This window comes from Tursiops truncatus, chromosome 3, assembly GCF_011762595.2.
Source record: "Tursiops truncatus isolate mTurTru1 chromosome 3, mTurTru1.mat.Y, whole genome shotgun sequence".
Lineage (NCBI taxonomy): Eukaryota > Metazoa > Chordata > Mammalia > Artiodactyla > Delphinidae > Tursiops > Tursiops truncatus.
Genome location: NC_047036.1, coordinates 117241279 through 117262138, shown reverse-complemented (window position 1 = coordinate 117262138; position 20860 = coordinate 117241279). Strand labels below are relative to the sequence as shown.

The 20860-nt window shown below is 43.2% G+C and overlaps 1 protein-coding gene across 1 annotated transcript in view; it reads right to left on the bottom strand.

The window, feature by feature from the left end:
* The window catches only part of PCDHAC2 (protocadherin alpha subfamily C, 2), a 44731-nt gene extending 25002 nt beyond the window's left edge, over positions 1 to 19729 (bottom strand). Inside the window, exons 1-3 of the mRNA XM_019924565.3 lie at positions 16732 to 19729; positions 8175 to 8233; positions 5126 to 5214 (exon numbers count right to left, since the gene is read on the bottom strand). Of these exons, the coding sequence (XP_019780124.1) occupies positions 5126 to 5214; positions 8175 to 8233; positions 16732 to 19287 (2704 nt within the window). The 5' untranslated portion in view covers positions 19288 to 19729. The remainder of the gene's footprint in view (positions 1 to 5125; positions 5215 to 8174; positions 8234 to 16731) is intronic.
* Between the last annotated feature and the right edge of the window lie 1131 nt (positions 19730 to 20860).

The following is a 20860-nucleotide window of genomic DNA, read 5'->3' as shown; positions in this document are numbered from 1 at the left end:
TAGAAAACAAACGTATGGACACCAAGGGGGGAAATCGGGGGTGGGCTGAATTGGGAGATTGGGACTGACATATATATACTAACTAATATGTATAAAATGGATAACTAATGAGAACCTGCTGTATGGCACAGGGAACTCTACTTCACTGTACAGTAGAAACTAACACAACATTGTAAAACAACTATACCCCCATAAAAAAAAGAGACAGAGATAATGCAGGCAACAACACAGAAGAATGAAAGCCCCCCCCCCCAAAAATAAAATAAAAAAATAAACTAAGCTTCTCTAAGGAAACCTCATGGCCTTAGTTGCCTCACCTACCTAATTAACCTTTCACACTTCAGCCCCAGATCCTCTGGGGTGTTCCTTGAAAAGCTAGAATGTTATCTTTGGCAGTGTTGTGCATTTCGGAATTCCTCCACTGATGAATTCTTTGGCTGAGCTCTGAGCTCTTTTGAATTCTGAGCTCTTCTGAAAATAGCGAATATCTCTCACTCTAAAATTAATTTACTGCTGCCTTAGGTAAGTCCTGAGATCCCATGAAGTGTAGAAAGAGGAGCCTGGAAGGACCAGTCAAGATAGCAAAGCAGCCAGGGGCCCTGAAGCCAGACTAGCTCTCTTGAAGGCAGGGACAGTCTTTCTATAACCTCTTGGGATTCTCTCTAGGAACTGTCACAAGAGGGCACTCATTAAGCCCTGTTCAGAGCTTGCACACTGAGAACGTTAGAAGAGTTGTAAGCACGAATGACTGGCCCTTTAATGCCCTCAGCCCCGCAACACACTCCTCCATCTGAAGGATGACTGTGTGCTGTGCACTCCCTACTCAGCTCCTTTTCTTTCCCTGTTCAGTCTCACTGAGCTGCCGAGGAAATAAGAAGCCTGTGGTCCAGGTCTGCTCACACAGAGGCAAGGCTGGAGAAAGTGGCCAACAATTGGGATTAACAGACTTAATGCCCGACTTGTTTATCCTGCAGGAAACATCACCTGGTGATGTCCCCATTGATCCCTTCAGAGCGTGGCATCTTAGCCTAGGCTTCTGTGGACTGTGAAAATGAATGGGGACAAAGTGTGGGGACAAAGCCAAAGAATTCATCAGTAGGGAAAAACAACTACAAAGAACACATGTGAGGGGGGATCGGTCACAGCAGGCCTCTCTCTATTCCCATGGCTGCCACTGTTGCAGGTGTTGGTGTCAGAAGGTGCTGGTTCCTGAGAAGGTCTCAGACACAAGTGAAAGGAGACTCAGGCGCCACTAGGAAGCCTTTTGGAAGCAACTGCACTTTCGTCATGAAACACTAAGGGCAACAGAATCAGTGAAAGGCAGGCTCTACTTGGGAATGAAAGCAACCAAGTTTTTTTCCTTTTTCTCAGGCAGAACTGATAAATTCTCCTCATGCCATCTCCAGGAGGGTGGCTGGGGGTGACAGGACTGTACAGATGTCAGGATGACCCAGACAACCTTAGAGGGTCTGTATCTGGGTTCAGAAATGAGAACTACTGAATTCTCGCTACGATGCTACCAGCGAAGGCCACCACACAGACTGCATGAAACGAAAGTATCCCAGAAAAAAAGGAATAAAAAGATTAGACATTTGGGACTTCCCTGGTGGTCCGGTGGTTAAGAATCCACCTTCCAATGCAGGGGACGCAGGTTTGATCCCTGGTTGGGGAACTAAGATCCCACATGCTGCGGGGCAACTGAGCCCGCACACCATAACTACTGAGCCCACACACCACAACTATCGAGCCCATGCACTCTAGAGCCCATGAGCCACAACTAGCGAGCCCGCAAGCTGCAACTACTGAGCCTGCGTGCTCTGGAGCCCATGTGCCACAACTAGAGAGCCCGCATGCTGCAACTACTGAGCCCATCTGCTCTGGAGCCTGAGTGCCACAACTAGAGAGAAGCTTGTGTGACACGATGAAAAGCCCGCACAACGCAACGAAAAATTCCACATGCCACAACTAAGACCTGACGCAGCCAAATAAATAATTTTAAAAAAATAGACATTTATTAATACTATATGTCAAGCACTATATTCAGCTCTTTCTTCTTTAGTTATCATGGCAACCAGATAAGATAGGTGTTATAATTATACCCAATTTACAGATGGGGTAATTAAGAAAACATGAATTTAAGCAATTTGCTTATGCTCACCCAGCAAGTAAGTTTGAAGTGGAATTCAATTCAGATCTGATTCTAAACCATAATCTTCATCTTTATGCCATATTCCCTCCAAACATTGCAGAACATATTTTGAGTCCTAAAACCCTAAAGTACCAAAAGGACAGAGCAGAACACAGAGGAACATCTCTCTAATGTCCTATCACTGGTGCAGAGGTATGCTGAAAAGTATGGTTAGGTCACCCATAGAGTAACTGGAAGATATAAGCTCTGTCCAGCTCAGTCCATGAAAACTGTGACTCATGACTCAACAGCCAGGTATAGTACTGGAGAGAAGGGATTATACAAGAGGAGTTAGGACATTTGGGCAGTGGAGCGATGGCGACTCCTTCCCTCTCTTCTGTCAGAAAGATGGGTTCCTCCCTCCTACACTGTTGGTGGGAATGTAAATTGGTGCAGCCATTACGGAAAACAGCATGGCGGTTCCTCAAAAAAACTATAAATACAGTCGCCATATGATCCAGCAATCCCGCTCCTGGGCATATATCCGAACAAAACTACAATTCGAAAAGATACATGCACCCCTATGTTCATAGCAGCACTGTTTACAATAGCCAAGACATGGAAGCAACCTAAATGTCCATTGACAGATGAATGGATAAAGAAGACGTGGTAAATATACACAATGGAATATCACTCAGCTATAATAATGCCACTTGCAGCAACATGGATGAACCTAGGAATTACCACTAAGTGAAGTAAGTCAGAAAGAGAAAGACAAATATCATATGATATCACTTATGTGTGGAATCTAAAATGCAACACAAAGGAACCCATCCATGAAACAGATATAGACTCATAGACAAAGAGAACAGACCTGTGGTTGCCAAGGGGGAGTGGGAGTGGGGGAGGGAAGGATTGGACGTTTGGGATTAGCAGATGCAAACTATTATATAGAGAATGGATACACAACAAGGTCCTACTGTGTAGCACAGGGAACTGTATTCAATGTCCTATGATAAACCAGAATGGAAAAGAATATAAAAAAGAATAAGTGTATATATGTATATATACACACACATATATCTGAATCACTTTGCTGTACAGCAAAAACTAACACAACATTGTAAATCAATTATACTTCAATAAATTTTTTTAAAAAGATGTGTTCTTAACATTCTTTTGAATTTGAAGGAGAGTCCCTGGGCCAGATGCAGATAAAAATAATCAGTAAACAGTTCCTATTTCCCACTGGCCTAGGAATACACACCAACCAGCAACACTGATGAAAGGGAGAATGTATTCAAAGTTAATTTTGGGCTCACCAGCCTGACCTACAAAGTCTCTATAAGAACAAGAAAAAACCCTGAAATGGAGGCAGGGTAGGAGGGCATGATTTCATGGGGCTGCTAGGATTGAGTAGTTCTCACCTTTCAGATGCCTCCCATCCTGCAGCACTTGGTAGTCTAAAACCACTTCCTCCTCCATCGCTCCTTCACACCATCACTGGCATTAGGGTTGCAGATTTGTCAATGAACTATTTTATGTTTTTCCCCTTGCCATCTGGCAATATTAGCTCTCTAATGAATTGCTTTAACTCGAGCATTTGTTTTTTTTTTAACAAATGTGACTTTTAGTTGAATTATACAATATTCATAAATAGCAAATACTGGCTGATTAGAATCAACGAAAACCCTTAGAGCTGCCAGCGAAAATGGGCCCTTAGCTGCACATGTTACTTGCATAGCCTAATCACTTGAAAGGCACCAGCTTATTTTTGGAAAGAACTTTTTACACATACGCTTATGTAATCTGTTATGTATGCATATATGTATGCATTTGGATTTGGGTGGATTCTTGCAAGCCAGCCATGCTATGAATATAAGAGCTAGATACACTTGGATTTGGAACTAGACACACTTGGGTTTGAATCCTACCTCTGCCACTTACAAACTATGTGAACTTGGGTATGTTTCTTAGTCTCTCTGTGTCTCTAGCTCCTCACATGTAAAATAGAGATAATAAATCCCTTGCAAGATTGTCTCAAGGAATAAATGAGATCACACAAGGCACAGTGTCTGGGTACATTGTGGCTCAATTATTAGTAACTATTACCATCATCATCATGTTCTATTAATAGAGGATTATGGTAGACAACATTTGCAGTCTCTATAATCCTTCCTTTCTGATAACTGCCACAGGGATGGGCCTCCAAAGCCATATTTGTATTATATGACACTGCTTCAGTGATTGGGCAAGAATAAGGAAATATGAGTTTAGGCAAGTTTTTTATGCTCACCCAGCCATTGGGTTCTTGATTTAATCTGGCAGATTCTCTTTCTTGAAAGTTTGGATTAGGAATCAGTTCCCATTGGTCCTCTGAACTAAGAAACTGCAAGACTGGTCATGTTTGGCAATGTGCATGTCAAGGCAATAAAATTCAGTCTGCAGAATGATGTACATGTCAGGGAAGGAGGAGGCCTGACTGTGACTTGAAGTCAACCAGAGTGGTGCCCTGGTTCTGACAACTTTTCCACTTCCATGAGAAACTCCATTTCATCGATCTATCTGTTAATCAATCTATCAGTCTCCCTTCTGCTTACTACTTTGAGTGGATTTCCATCACCTTTAACCAAAAGATCTTTGCTAACAGTGTCATCTCTGTGCATGAGGCCACCAGATCTTGCCTGTTGTAGTTCGGACAGCCTAAGCATTTGAAATGTACCCAGTTATTTCAGAAAATAACTTTACACACACACACACACACACACACACACACACACACACACACACCCTTATGTTATCTGTTTTCAACTGCTGAAGTACATTAAGTGGAAAATCAAAATACTCCTGCATAATCATGTAAGCAAGGAAGTCACACATGTAAGAAAAAGAAGTAAGAATAAAAAGAGAGCCACTGACATTCCTGGTCTTACAAAAACAGGTCATCTCATGGCTTTCCAGAATCCAAGCAAGAAGGGAGAGACCCTGGGTCTTTACCTGGTGTCGCACTGGATACTGTTGGCCACTGCTGATCAGGCCCTCCTGGACCAGCTCGTAGAATGCCAGCCTCTTCCAGGTGCACAGAACTGAGTAAACACATAGACCCAAATAATAGTTAGACCATAAATGCCTTTCCAGCTCTCCTTCCACCCTCAGAAAGTGCTCACATCTCTGGAGGCAGGGCTGCAGCTAACACTTTTTACTCATGCTTGAACTGAAGCAATTACCACTGAGCAGTCACCTTACATCAACTGTAAAAGCATTGCTGACTTACTTGTCTGCTACACCATGCAGGCGATAAACATGTTTTATCTTTATAGCAATTTTGGTTTTCAGTAATGCTGTGTGGTGTTCATTAAATCTAACAGGAAGCCCATCAGAAGGCTAATGACATTTTATCGTCTTAATGTCAAAGCAGATGAGGAGAGCTTGTTCTCAAAAGCCCTAAGCCTCTTTTGCTAGATCTCTTATTTCTGGGTTCTCATAGGAAAGAGGAAAGCACGAACATCATTTGCTGGTAACTGTAGTATTATTCCAGTTTGGCCCAATTAATTCTTAACTTTATTTTCTGTTTTACTCTTTCTGTATCTTTTCCTCATAGATAACCCACCCTACATTTCCTGGGACTAGAGGAAGTTTATCACCAGCACTCATGGATCCCAGTTCAGAAGAGATTAATTCATCATGAAATATTGCAGAGAGTGAGACATGAACTGGGAGATCCTTAGAGGCAAGTAGAGATAGAACGTAAATTGTTCAAGGGCAGAGAGAACATCATATTCTTTATGTATGTGTAATGTTAGCAGATATGAGACCCTCAATATTTTCTGGATGAAGAAAGGAACAAATGGGACCCTAAGAGTAAATATCACCCAAGAAAACCCTCACCAAAATAAGAGGACTCTTTGAAATTAGGCATTGGTTCATCTCGGAAGTTAAATTACTAAAGTAAAACTTAGAGTACTACTGCCTGAAGGAGTCATGTGACTCAACAGAGCAGGAAAACTTGAAATATTGTGGGGGAAGGTCATCTCTAAGTTCAATATTCTCTTACTCTTTTTTTTTTTTTTGCCCGTGCCAGAAGGCTTATGGGATCTTAGTTCCCGGACCAGGGATTGAACCCGCACCCTTGTCAGTGAAAGCACAGAGTCCGAACCACTGGACTGCCAGGGAATTCCCAATATCCTCTTACTCTTTGACTTCAAACAACATATCTAGTGGAAATTCACTCATTAAGCTCTGCCCTACTGCTGTTCTTTCCTTCATCTACACCCTAGAATCTTCTCTTTTTTCCAAATATTAATATCCTTCGGGTGTTGGTGGATTCTACCAGCAAATTGTATGGGTTCAATTAGATTCACTCTGAAGATGGAACTACCCTAGGAACCAGCTCAGCTCAAAGCAGAATTTTCAAAGGAACAGGCACGTGATATCTGAGGCTAGAAAGGCCAAGAAGCCAAGCGTATGTGTGAAAAAGATGAGTGTTGTTTAAGTTCACAACTTTAACATATGTTCCATGTACTACACTGTGAGGAATAAATAACATTTAGTTTTAATTTTTGTTTCATTTCTTATCCTACTTGAATCTCATAATATCTTAATTGAATCCTGAATAGAAACACATGTGGCTTCTTTTTTTTTCATTTGAAAATGGAATAAGGAACTGATATAGTTTAGTATTTTATTTTAATATAGTTTTAAAGGTGCATCTTATAGCTTTGGTACTTTTCAAGTAAAGCACTAATTCAACTGTGACAAAAGAAGTTGGTATTGTAAACCATATTTTTTCCTATCATATAGTCCACCACAATAGCTCAGGTGCAGGCAAAACCATAAGCTGGTTTCTAACAAATAAGAAGAATCTTTCTGAAACCTAGTATTCTGGCATCTGCATAAGTGTTTCTGGCCTAAAGTTATGACCAGATTCCAATGTGATGTCCCACCAAGCCAACTACTGATCTTCAGTTTTCACTGATTGCTTCTCGTTCAGAAAGAGCATCCATTATAATGATTTCTGCTCAATTTGTAATGTAATGTTTGGGAATATGTTGATTTATTTTGATTTAATGTGTTTTTAACAGGCTAAAACTAATTTTTCATTAACTCAATACATACTCTGTAAGCTCTCTCTTTAGAAATTGATCAAGGTTTGGTGACGATCTACTCAAGAGTTGCCCAGATATTTTGAGGGGCTTAAGTCTGGAGTTTATTTCTTCTTTAAAACTAAGTTATTTTGGTGGTAGTGAACACTAGTTGCTTGGCTCTCTCCATTTGGTTTCCCAAAGACACTCACAAACAATGAATCTTTTATTTGGCCCGGTGGCATGAATACTAGATCAGGTCTGGGAATAATGGTAGTTAATCAATTACTGTCAAAGAGACAAAATAGAGAAGGCAAAATTATATTTAATCTGAGTTTTAAAGTAATGTTATTGCTCTAGGTTAATTTAAAAGTAAGCTAGATTTGGTCTCCAGATATTCAATAAAAGCCCTTCACATGGCTCATCCTCTGAACAACTCTTGCCACTGAGGGCAGGCAATAAGATAGCAACAAGATGGAAAAGATAAGGAGACTCTAATAGGGGTGAACATGAACAACAATTACTGTGGTTAACAGGATATAACAGTCAATGTGTGATGGAAAACCAAGGTAGACAACAAGTGCATATATATTACACAATGTACTCAAGTCTGAAAGCATCAGTATTCATTATAATTTTAAGGGAAGGACAGAAAGTACAGATGGGGAAGGGATGAAAGAAGTTGAAGCTACTTCCTTAAGGAAATTTTAATGAGAGAAAGTAAACAGTCGCCTGTATCTGTGATTTTACAGGAGATTCTTATTTGCCGGCACTTGATAAGCATTTGGCACTGACCACTTCTAATGTTTCAAGGAATAGACACGGAGACATATAAACAACTGCATTCCCCTGGCAAAGTATCTAAGCTTCTCAGTTTTGACAGCTGCTTCCGGCCTATGAAGACAGTTTATCTGAGTCAAACAGTTGCAGTAACTTCTGAGTGAAATGAGGAGGGAAAGCCATACCTGTGCATTCCTGCTCTCAGGGAGGCAGAGTAACGCCAGTCAGGGTTGGGTTGTCGGGGCTGCAAAATCACAAAGGGAGTTTTTGTTAATATGGCAAAAACGATGATCTCCTAGTGACGATGTTCACCGATGAGTTGTTTCTTAAATATTTCCATGTAGCTATTAAAAGTATGGAAGAAGCCATTTCATATGCATCTCTAAGATGATGTTCACATATATATAGCACTTCAGGAGAAAATTAAATTAGCTCATCAGGGTCCTTGCACAGATTAAATACCATGGAAAACTGGGTTTAATGATGCTGTGAGGACCGGCTTTGGCTTGCCTTGCTCAAAACAGGTCTATGTATTAAGATACACACTACTATATATGAAGTACATAAACAAGGGCTTACTATATAGCACAAAGGAACTCTATTCAGTATCTTGTAACAACCTACTATGGAAAAGAATCTGAAAAAGAATATATATAACTGAATCTCTGTACCCCTGAAACCAACACAATATTGTAAATCAACTATACTTCAATTAAAAAACAAAACAAAACAGGTCTATGTTCCTAAAGCAGCACTAGTGGAAGGACAGTCTATTCTGAAACAGGAAAAGCTTTCATTGTTTTTGCCCTCAAATGCCCCTTTAAGGGAACATCCCCAATTTGGTATTCTAGCTATAACAGGGAACACAGCTACACAAATTCTGCTGTTCTGGCTGGACTGCAGAGCACTGCAATCTGCTGCTGACTTTGCAGACTGCAGCATGTTTGACTCTGGGCGGATGTGCCCAGTCATAATGCCAGCAACTGATAACAACCTCTTCTGCTGATTGAAGAGGAATACAAGGGAGAGGAAAACAAACCACCGCTGGGTTTGACCTTGTTGTGCTGCATAATCCTTTTCATAAAATTGTACTTGTTTCCTGCTCCTCTGAGGGCTTTGCCTTCTTATTCAATTACTGTTTGCTAAGCTCTGTTTAACAGGGAGCAGCTGAAACCTAAGAAGAACCTGACTTGCACCACCTATGTGTTGGAAAGATGCATTGCCCTGTGTCTTCAAACTCAATTCAAAGTGGAGGGGACGCCAAGGGAAATGTGGGCACCTAGACACTGTTCTGGAAGTTATGTGCAGAGTAGAAGCTACTCAGGAATCACTGGGGACAAAATCAATCACCATCACTATCTTGTTATCAATTAGCAAAAATGTTATTACGAAAAACCCATGACAGATGTTCCTCTCGATGTGTTTTCATGGGCAGAGATTAAAGTGGTCCTGTCACTGAATATTGAGGCCTATTTGAATGGAAAGATGAAGAGATGGAGGTTGTATTCTGCATTTTCCTCTGGACTATAATTATCATATTTGGTAGACACAAGGCCACAGTAATGCCAATTACTGTAATGCCAATTGACATTTCAAAATGTCAATAAGTTTGTTCCTGTCATTCTTATAGTTCATTCAAGGGATGCACAGTATTTCATAAACATACTTCTTCACAAGATCCAGAGAAGAAGTGATCAGCATCTCAACTTCCAGACAGACTTTGGGATGGTTAGATGATATTCAACAATTTAGCCGAGTCAAGGCCCAGAAAAAGCTACAACTCTAGGATACTTTACCTCAAATGTCCCCATACACTAACTGCTCTCTCCGGTCCCTTCCATTCTGTTGGCAAGATATGAACATACAAGCTGCTTCATCCTTGGTTCTCAAATTCACAAAATGCTATTGATGTTCCTCATAAAGTACCATAAAACTATCTACAGATGAAATGAAGGGGCTCCCATTTTCTATCAGGGGTAGTAGAGGGAGCAAAAGAGAAAATATTTGCAAACCATTTGGTAAACCTGAAAATATGACTGAAATACTTTTTATTAATCATATCATCAGCAGCATTGGTGTCAGCTTGTTAGCTGTAAGAACCCTCCTTCAAGAAAGACTCTGACGTCTGTTGAGCAAATGCTGCCAATTTTTCTATGACTGGGTAACATCCATAATGAAAACTGCTGCAACTTGATCTGGTGAATGAAATCACCAACTCTATTTTGCAGAAAGGCACAGTTCTAGCAGGACTGACCAGGAAACTCAGTCCATTACATAATCTCACTTCCTCAACGACACGTAATTTGTCATGCTGCTATTTTCTATAATAGTCCCTCAGCAACAAGATGCTCCTGAGATTTATTTGCCAAAATCATAGTTATGAGACATCTTATGGCAGTGAGATCAGGCAGGGAAAAGGTAAGGAAGAAAGTAATTAATATGTTTTATGTAGCCACACAATACTAGGCAATGGAATAAGCACTTTATACATATTACTGCATTTATCCTAACACCTTTGTTAGACCATAAACTTTATGAAAGGGATTATATTTTGTTTATAAAACATACTGATATTCTCAAATATTCATAATACATAGCTATAGCTTCAGAAGCTAGCAGGGTTCAGGTATTTGATAGGTTTTTTAAAGGCTTTCGAATAAATTAACTACCGTGCAAGGGTAATACTATCGTACTTAAATTACAAAAATTAGAAATCTGGAACTTTAGAGAGATTAGATTACCTGCCTGATAGGTAGGTTTGCCTGAGAGTCATGTTTAGGTACCCCTAACGCGAAAGTCTGTGTTTTAAATAAATTTGCATGGAATGACAGATATATATTTTTCTCTTTTTTACTTCTGACTTTCCCAGATTGATTTATTTTAAAGTGATACAAAATTAAATGTAATAAAATGTACGTGGGTTTCATGTGAACTTGGAAAAACTGATTAAACTTGGAAAAATTGAAGCTGACAGGTTGACTGCTGATATACCTAATATAATGAGACATACGTTTAGTTCTCTAGTACTTGGATGGTACATCCCTGGGCTTTGCTTAATTTCTGTTGGTGAAAAGCCCAGTATGTTCTGTTGTTTCAAAGCATAGTCCTTCAGTAGAATAAGTCATGAAATTCCAGATGTGGAAAAACTGAATTAGGTAGTCCACGTGGGTGATGTAGTATTATTGAAGAACAAGAATCCATTTGTTTCTATCAAAATTATAGCTAAGACTTGATTTATTCTGTAATGGTATTATTTATACTATGGAATATTTGAGCTACAAAAGGGTGAATCACCTCTTCCAAGACAAATTTGAAATAAAATAGGTTTAAAATACCCTATGTCATTCATAAAATCACAGGACTACTCAGTGAAGTAATATGCTATCTTCTTATCATGGAAATCCATGAAGCTATCAATAAATGATCCTCTGAGAAACAAGACTACGTGTGGCATCTCCTTTTCCTTCCTAGTAGGAATCTATTAAAGATGTATCCACTGCAAATTTTTCAGTGATATTTTGTGAACACTGATATAAATTATGATAGGCAAAATCCTAAAATGGCCTTCAAGATCCCTATACCCTACTGTAAATGCCCTGTATAATCTCCAAATATGATGGGTCTTACTCCATGATTAAGTTATATTATACGGCACAGCTGGCTTTGAAAAAGGGAGATTATCTGGGTGGGAATGACCTAATTATACGAGTCTTTTAAATCTGGGTCTAGAGGTCAGAGACAGAAATCAGAGAGATCTGAAGCATGAGAGGAATTCCATGTGAGAAAATATTCTCCACTGTTAAAATACTGGTAAGGACCTGAGAGCAACTTCTAGGAGCTGAGAGTGACCTCCAGCCAACAGTAAGTAAGAAAACGGGGAGCTCAGTCCTCATGGAACTGGATTCTGCCAACAGCTTGAATGAACTTGAAAGCAGATTCTTCCCCAGAGCCTCCAAGAGAGAACTCAGCCTGGCCAGCATGTTGATTTCAGCCTTGCGGAAAACCTGAGCAGAGAATCCAGTCACAGTGTGCAGGTAATAAACGAGTGTTGTTTTTAACCACTAATTTGTGGTGATTTGTTACAAAGCAATAGAAAATGAACACATAAACTGTGGGTCATGAAGGCAAAAAGGAATCTAACATTTAAAATAATCATTGTTATGTTACATGTTAGTCTTCTAGTAAATCAAAATGAAAAGATGATAAATATGAGAAGTCTAGGTGAACACTTACTTCTAAAAACAGTCATTTATAATCCTAAATCCACAGAGCAGTAAAATAAAATACGCATAACTTTAAAACACACCTAATGGGCTCTGGTACAACAGAAAATGCTAGGTTTGCTTAATTCTGGATGCACAGCCTGCTAGTGCAGCAGTTACTCTCTCCCCCACAGTTTTACTTCCCTGGAGCCCAGAGTTCTGACCCTGCAAGGCCAGAAAGCAACTGATGTTGCTTATGTGCCAAGGGACTAACATTTTTCTTCGATTTTCGCCATGTTGGAGATTTCTCTGCATTTGTCAAGTTCAAATCCTCGAAAGACAAAAACTTGTGTAATTTTTAGGCTAGCAGATTTAAAACACTGCTAAGGAATTCTCTTGACCTTTGATTTTTGAAATCATGCTTTTAGAGTACTCAAAATATTATCATACGAATAAGCCAAATTTATATTCATACTGTAATATGCCCAGGAACACGGAGCCAGGTGAAATTTACAAAACTCATATTCAAAGACACCTGTAAATCCCCATTCAATTCAGCTAAACCTCTGGGCTTGATGATGGTAATTTTTCATCAAACGTTTGCAAACAGACAGCATCCTGACCTCTCATTGAGAGCAAAAATTGGTGGCCAACCAAGGCAAGTATCCAGAACCAACTCTGCTATTCTGTCAAGCAAACAGCATGCCAGTAGACAATTTGTAATATGCCAGGCTGTGTCCCTGCAGAGTGTTCTGAGTCAGACCAGATGCCCATGTGCAGGCTCAGTCCTGGGTCAGACCAAAGGGTAGGCCAATGACATTCAAGCTACAATAAATAGCTTTCTCCATCAGTCAGAATATGTGCAAGATAAAGAGACAGAGAGGAGCTCAGCCATTATTCCATCTGGCTCAGCAGATCTGTAGAAGAGGGGAGGAAGGGGGTAATTTGAAGAAATTAATGTATTCTCAGACCAAATGAAATAAACCTTTTCTCAAAAGAACAGTCCTATAACCAATACAGAAATGGCAAAACAAAAGAGCCCCACCCATTCAAAAGTGACCATCAGAGGCTGGAAGTTCAGATACAATTTCTTTGCCTATTCTGACCACTGTGCAGTTTTTATCAATTCACCATGATAGCACTTTACACTAAGTGTTAAGTTCTGATCCAGGACAGAGTCAGTCACCAGCTAGAAAAGTCAGTCCTGCAAGAAATAAATTAGGTGCCACTGAAAGAAGGGTTCACCCTTCGAAGTTACCACAAGTGGAATTAGAGTGAGTATGTACACACAGTGGCAAAAATAACTGAAGATTTGGTGACTACAACTTGCTTTAAAATAAGTGAAGTGAATGTAAACTTAACTCATTTCTGCTATACCCTTTTGTGATTTCCACATCTTGTGCTAACTGGTCCCACTGAGGTGCAGTTGGACAAATCTGCCCAGAGCACTCAAAGTGACTCATCAGCAGTCACAGGACCACAGATGCACAGAAACCACCTTAAGATTTGGTTCCTTTTCTTGGAGATTCTGAAGAGGGTGCCAACCACATTCAACACCAGGTTTTCAGAAGTCTCCAAAGAGAAATTCTGCCCCACTGCTAAACAGTTACTTCAAAAACCTCACTGCACAAGTGGCGCATGAAATAAACTCATTGGGGGTAAAATTTACCAAAAGATTAGCCTGATGTTAAATACTGATATTTAATAAGCAACAAGAGAGAAATTAGAGAGAGAACAAAGATATAAGATCTGAACAGGTTTGGCCAATGGTAGAACAAATAAAAATATCCTATCTTGGTGGTAACGTTTTTACTCATTGATCCTCCCATTGGTGACCTACTTCTATGCAAAGAATTCCTCTTTTTCCAGAGCAGTTAATTGACACCACTAGGTGAATCAGTGGTAGCCTGAATGCCTGAGTATCCCATATCAAAAGGAATATAAACATTGGGATTTCTATCTACTCATACTGTTTCAGAAGCACAGTCTTTGGAGTCAGACAGATATGACTTAAAATACCACTAGCAGAGTGACTGTGTGTGTTACTTAACCTCTCTGAGCTTGTTTCCTCGTGTGCTAGTTGTTGATAAATATTTAATGTATGACTTACAGGTAATGAAACCATACATATATTGCAGTGCAGAATATTTTTGTATAGCAGGGTGGTCGGTGAGCGCAAATTCCCTTACTCATCCTTTCCGATCCCCATCTAATTTTAATGTAGGCACATGGAATCAATTGCACCCCAGGATTCTCCTGTCATGTGCAGTGAGTGGGTAGGGAAGAAAGAAAGCCTAACGTGAGAATTTAACAGGTTGATCTAGCAGTGATGACTTTCAGAGTTGAGTGATTTTTGTCCCCATTTTGCCATGCTATGACAACGTGACTCACTCTCTACCTATAACCGCAATAATTCCAGGAGCTGTGGATCTTAGGGCTCTCTTCACTGGATTTCCAAAAGTGTCTGGCAAAAATCTGCCTTTATTAAAATCATGTACTCTCCTGGCAAAATCCCACAAAAGCAAGCCCTTTTCTGACATAATTTTCTCCCTAAATTAAAGGTTTGTGAACCAAAGCACATATTAACACACAGGTCAGTATAAGACAGAAATAGTTCACGTATCAAATTGTCCCAAGCTTTGAGTCAGGAGAGAGAGGGTGAGTGTCACTCGCCTGCGCTTCCGGCTCACAGCTGGTTGCAAGCTTGCCTGGCCTGCTCTCTGTGCCTCTTTACCACCTGCAGCCCACCCCAGGCCCAAAAGGACTTAACAGTAATTTGTTCAGCAAATGTCTACAGCATCCTTATTTAAAATTAAGCCTTTCTACATGCTGCCAAAAGCTATGATCTAAAGAATTCTGGAAGCTCTTTGATTTCCCCTCCCCCACCCCGTTCTTCTTAATCTGCAATCTGCCTCCCGCGGCTGCTCAGCATTGACTAACATCAGGCTCTTCTGATAAATCTACCTACAATGTACATGGAAATTCTCTCAATCCATCTCTGTTCTTTTCTGTGCTTATGCATTAATTTCCTGAAGATGAGCATGAATTTAGAATGTGAAACTATGGACGTTAATAAAAAGACAACAATATGTCAGTGAAAACACATCACAAAAATATAGGAGGGACAAATATTATTAACTCATTTTGTAGGACCTCTGAAAGTCCTAGCTACAAAGTAGTTGTTTGGGAAGAAACAACTCATCACTTTTTATGGGACAAAATTTTGGCTTCTGAAATCCAAGTTTAAAGTATCACAAAGCAGGGTTCTATTATTTCAAGCATGCATATGGAGACAAACACACTACACAAACACAGGCACTGTGTCCAACAATTTATATACATCCTTCATATACTGAGCAAACTGGCCTTACACCTACTTAAAACCAGTGTCTCTACTAACACCTGTCTCTCTGTCTCTCATGTACAGTAAGCCATCCACTTTCCAAGGCTTTTGTAGCTAGATCCAGAAATTAAATGCGTGCTTTGGAGCATGTTGAAGTACCATTTAAAGTACTGTCATTTAACTTAAGGACATGAAGGGCTTGAAGAGGCTGCTTCACGTCTCATCAAAACCTTAGGAATTCTCAAGAGGAAATCAGAAGATTACATTTATGCTAAACGCAGGGAAATCCTCTTACAAGGAGTTCACACAAGGCCAAAAAAGATAACTAGTGGTAGAATTCTTTCTCCCCAACCCCAGCTTGTCCTGGTCTTCACCATATCCCCCACATCCCTAATCCACTCATTCTACCATCTCCCTGGCCCAAGCAGACAAATTGGTTCTTGGATGCCATCATTCATCTCCTCCGACAGCCCCAACAGAATAGTTACCACAGCAAACAGCCAAATCAAACTTTGTCTTCAGAGTGAGGTCCACATTCTATGGCTTTATCACCTCTGACATGAATTTCTAGCAGATCTCATCATATTAGTTCAATGCAATTACCAGAAATATTAACTGGATACATTTCATTGTAGATAGTCCATGGTATAAACAGGGACAGCATACAGAGGTGACCACTACAGCCCCGAGAGGTTTCAGAGCTTTTGAAAAACAACACTCCTGTAGGATTTCAAAAGGGAACCTTCCCTGTAGATGATACAGCACAGGCCATTTCTCCTTGAATCTCATAATGTTACCCTCTATAGCATCATCTTATTCTCAAGCCTATTCTATTTCTCTATAGAGCTGTGCTTTAACACCACATAATTAAGACAAATCCTCATTTCTCAAACAATTTTATGGTCAAGGTTTCATATATCTGAAAAGAAAATGGAAAGTAAAACAATTCTCTAGTCCTATTTTTCTAGAGAGGAAACATAGCAGATTATAATCCAATCACAGGTAATACACACACACACACACACACACACACACACACACACACACACACACACACACACACACACACTCAGTTTACCAGATAACCCTTGTCATTGTTAATAACTCGAGAAAGCCAACTACATGATACCGGGAGGGGGCCGGGGGGAATGTGAAAAATGCATGACTTTGTGGAAGACCCCTTGACTACTATCTCACCTCATTTTGAGAAACAGCTTCGTTTTTTAGAATAATCAGGTTCCCAGCACTCTGCCCACTTTGGCCTGTGAGGTGCCTGCTGTCACCTGCTGCTGCTTGGGCTCCCCCAGGTCCCAGTCCTGTCTGCGCCCCTGTGTTGTAAAACATGAAAGTGTCACTCCCTGAGCCTGCTGTCAGACAGGCCTTGTAGCAGTAGGTCTTGGTGAGGGAGCCGTTCCCTCGCACTTCAATGAAGTGAGGCTGCACTTTGAGGCCGTGTGGTAACCTGGCATCAATATTGTTGTTGGCCTGTTTGTAGAGTTCTGCAGGGCACCTCTCCCTCACTCCACAGAAGCCTCCACAGCACGCAGTGCCATAAGCAGTGTAGCGGTAGCACTTGATGATGCTCAAAACAATGATTGTCAAAAGAAATATAAAAGACACTGTGCTTAATGCTATTATTAGATAAAGTGTAATTTCAGAGTATGTCCGAGGACTTCTCACATGTCTCTGAGTGTCAGGGAGGATTCTGGAAACCCTATCCACTACAGCTACTGTAATGGCCACAGAGGCTGACAGCGATGGCTCTCCATTGTCTCGGACCACCACGGTCAGGTTGAAAGTGGTTCCACTCTCATCTCCCATCTTCCTGGTAGTCCTAATTTCTCCTGTATGTAGCTCTACCTTAAAGAGGTCCAGGTCAGAAATCTGGGCCAGATGGTAAAAGAGCCAAGCATTCTGCCCAGAGTCTGAGTCCATGGCTATGACTTTAGTGACCAGGTAGCCAGCAGGGGCAGTTCGAGGCACCATTTCAATGGCTGCTGACGAATTGGTTGAGGTAGGGTATAGGATGTGAGGGGCATGGTCATTCACGTCCACTACATACACGTTGGTGGTCACAGTGCTGCTCAGTGGTGGGCTCCCCTTGTCCCGGGCCTCCACAGTCACAAAGAACTCCCGAAATTTCTCATAATCAAAGGAGTTGACAGCATAAAGGCTGCCACTGGCACTGTTAATGGAGACATAGGAGGTGACTGGCAGCCCTTGAATCTCCCTCTCCATGAGGGAGTAGGTCACCTCCGAATTCTCCTTTTCATCTGGGTCTGTGGCTTGCACAGTGCAGAGCAACACCCCTGGCAAGTTGTTTTCCTCGATGTAAATGGAGTAGGAGTCCTTCAGGAAGCTGGGTGGATTGTCATTGATGTCAGAGATCTCAACCTGCAGTGTCCGCTGGGATGTGAGCTGTGGTACTCCCCCATCAGTGGCTGTCACTGTGATGTTGTAGGCAGCCACCTGCTCCCTGTCCAGGGGCCCACTCACCACCAGTGTGTAGGAGTTTCCAAAGCCATTCAGTCGGAAAGGCAGTGTGGCCTCCAGGCCCAGGCTCACTTTCCGGTTGGGACCTGAATCTTGGTCATTGACACTGAGAAGGGCCACAACGGTGTTGGGCGCAGCATCTTCAGGCACTGGGCTGTACAGGTCCGTGAGCACCACCTCTGGTGCGTTATCATTCACATCCACGATGTCCACCAGCACCTTGCAGTGACCCACCATGGGCACTGGACCCCGGTCTGTTGCCTGCACATAGATCTGGTAGGAAGAGGCCTCCTCATAATCCAGCTCTCCACTTACCCGCACTTCCCCCGTGCTGGCATCGATGCTGAAGAGCTGCCTCTCCCGGTCCGACGTGTAGCTGCTCAAGGAGTACGTGAGTTCGCCATTGGAGCCCTCATCCGGGTCTGAGGCATTCAGCTTCACCACCAATGTGCCTGGGGGAGCGTCCTCCCGAAGCTGGACGCGGTAGGTGGACTGGTCGAAGGCGGGAGAATTGTCGTTAGTGTCCAGGACAAGCACAGAGATCTGCGCGGTGCCTGAGCGGGCTGGGCTGCCCCCGTCCACAGCTGTGAGAACCAGGTGGTGCAAGACTGCCTGCTCGCGGTCTAGGCCCTTACGCAGCACCAGCTCCAGCACCTTACTGTTCTCCTGCAGGGGTTTCAGGTCCAGCTCGAAGTGCTCGCTGGGGCTGAGCTCGTAGGTCTGCACCGAGTTGGTGCCCACGTCGGGGTCCTGCGCGCTCTCTATGTGAAAGCGCGCTCCAGGTGCCACCGATTCGCTTACCTGAAGCTGGTAGTCGGGCCGCGGGAAGCGCGGCGAGTTGTCGTTTATGTCCAGTACCTCCACCTCCACGGCACTCACCGCCACGGGGCTGTGCGCCAGCACTTCCAGGCTGAGCAGGCAGCGAGGCCGCTGCTCACACAGCGCCTCCCGGTCAATGCGCTCGTTGACGAAGAGAGCTCCACTGGTCAGGTCCAGCTCCAGGTAGCGCGGGCTGGGCGCACCCAGGTGGTTGATACGCAGGCAGCCCGGCCCCAAGCGCCGCAGCTCCAGCCCCAGTGCGCGAGCCACGTTGCCCACAAGCGCGCCAGGTGTCTGCTCCTCCGGCACCGAGTATCGCAGCTGGGAGGCCGCTGGGCCCGGCAGCAGCAGTAGCAGCAGGGAAAGCAGCAGCAGCCAGAACATGGGCGTCCGGAAACGGGGATGCTCTGTCGCCCCAGGTCTGGTGCCCGCCAGCTCCATAGCCGCCGGCCGCAGCGGAGGCAGCCGGGCAGGGCCGGAGGCAGCAGCTTCCCCAGCCGTGCTCCACGCCGGGGCCGCGCCTCCGCCTCCGCCTCCGCTCGTGCCGCCCTGCGCCCGCTCCCCCACGCCTCACGAGCGAGCAAACACCGGGGCCGTTCCCCTCGTGGGCCCTCCGGAGGGCTCCTGGCCCCGCCGCCCGCTCTGATTCCCCATATCCCAGCTCCTCCGCTCGCCTCGGAGTCGCTCAGCCCGGCTTCGTTTCCTGCCGCCGCCGCCGCCGCCGCCGCCGCCGCCGCCGCCGCCGCTGGTCCAGGAGGAGGGAAGAGGAAGCAGAAGAGGAGGGGGAGGAATGCTCAGCAAGTCCGGCTCCGATTCCGCACCGAGGTGGCGGACGGCGACCCGGACTGTCCAGTCGCTCCAGCCACTCCAGCCCCAGCTCCTTCGCCCCGGACCGGCCGGATCCCAGCAGACCCCGGGAACACGGCCACTCCCTTTTTCCCTGCCCCCACTGTCCTGTTCAGCCAGTCTCCACGGTCCCTCGGCTGCTGAACTGGTCTTGTAAGGAGATTATTCTAGGAAAAGCAGTTAAGTCTCTAGGACTCGGGCTTTCAGCTCCCAGAAAAAGATTTCCAAGCGCAAGTCAAGAAAATACACCGAGGGCCTTGGCTAACTACGGATATCTGGGCGGCGGCTCCACGTTCAAAGAAACAAACGCAAGTGAGGCGCTCTGGGGTTACTGATGATGGGGATTATTTCCCTGACACCAACATTTTCCCTGAATACTCCTAAATACTGCGGAAACTTCTAGGGCGGAGGGAGGGGGGGTGGCAAGTGCTGTCATCTTTCGCGGAGCAAGCCTAAAATTAGCATCCTGCGATCCAACACTCAATTCTGCTCCTAGCCAAGTGGCTTTTACTTCCAGTGTGTGCCTTGGCAAATAACCAATATTTCAGGTTTTAATATTCTTTCTTTAAAAAATTGGTTCCATGAAGCTGCAGGCTAAGCTCTTATTTAACCCCTTTTGATCATAGTGGGGAGAATCTGGTAAAATTTTAAAGAGATTCTTCCCTCGAGCTTTTCCTCATTTTACTTCAAAAATTTTTTCATTTATCACCCAAGACATTTTCTTTCTTTCAAGAGTGATTTAATTTTTTTTCTTTAACGGATGACAATGTCTTCAAGAGCCTGCAAAACCATTACATCAAGAGAGTTACTCTTGATTCCCCAAGCCTGGCTGGAATTTGGACTCCATTGATGCCTTGCAGTGAAAAGTCTGCTGTTACTAAGCAAAATGTGGAAGGCTGGGATTTATCTCACCATAGCCAGCAATTTCAATGGCTGCAGCTCATCTTACATAAATATAAGTTTCCTTTACCCCTCCGGGTCTCTGTTCCCCTAAGACTTCCCCCTTGTATTGCTGCAGAGGCAACAAAAGGATAACCAATTGTCAGTGAACAAGAAGGCAGAAGGATCAGAGGAAGCCTTTCTGTTCTGTGTCATTGCCTCTGTTTCTCTGTTTTGAACATCCACTGTTCCCAGGCCCTCCCATCTATTCCACAAGAGTTTAAAATTC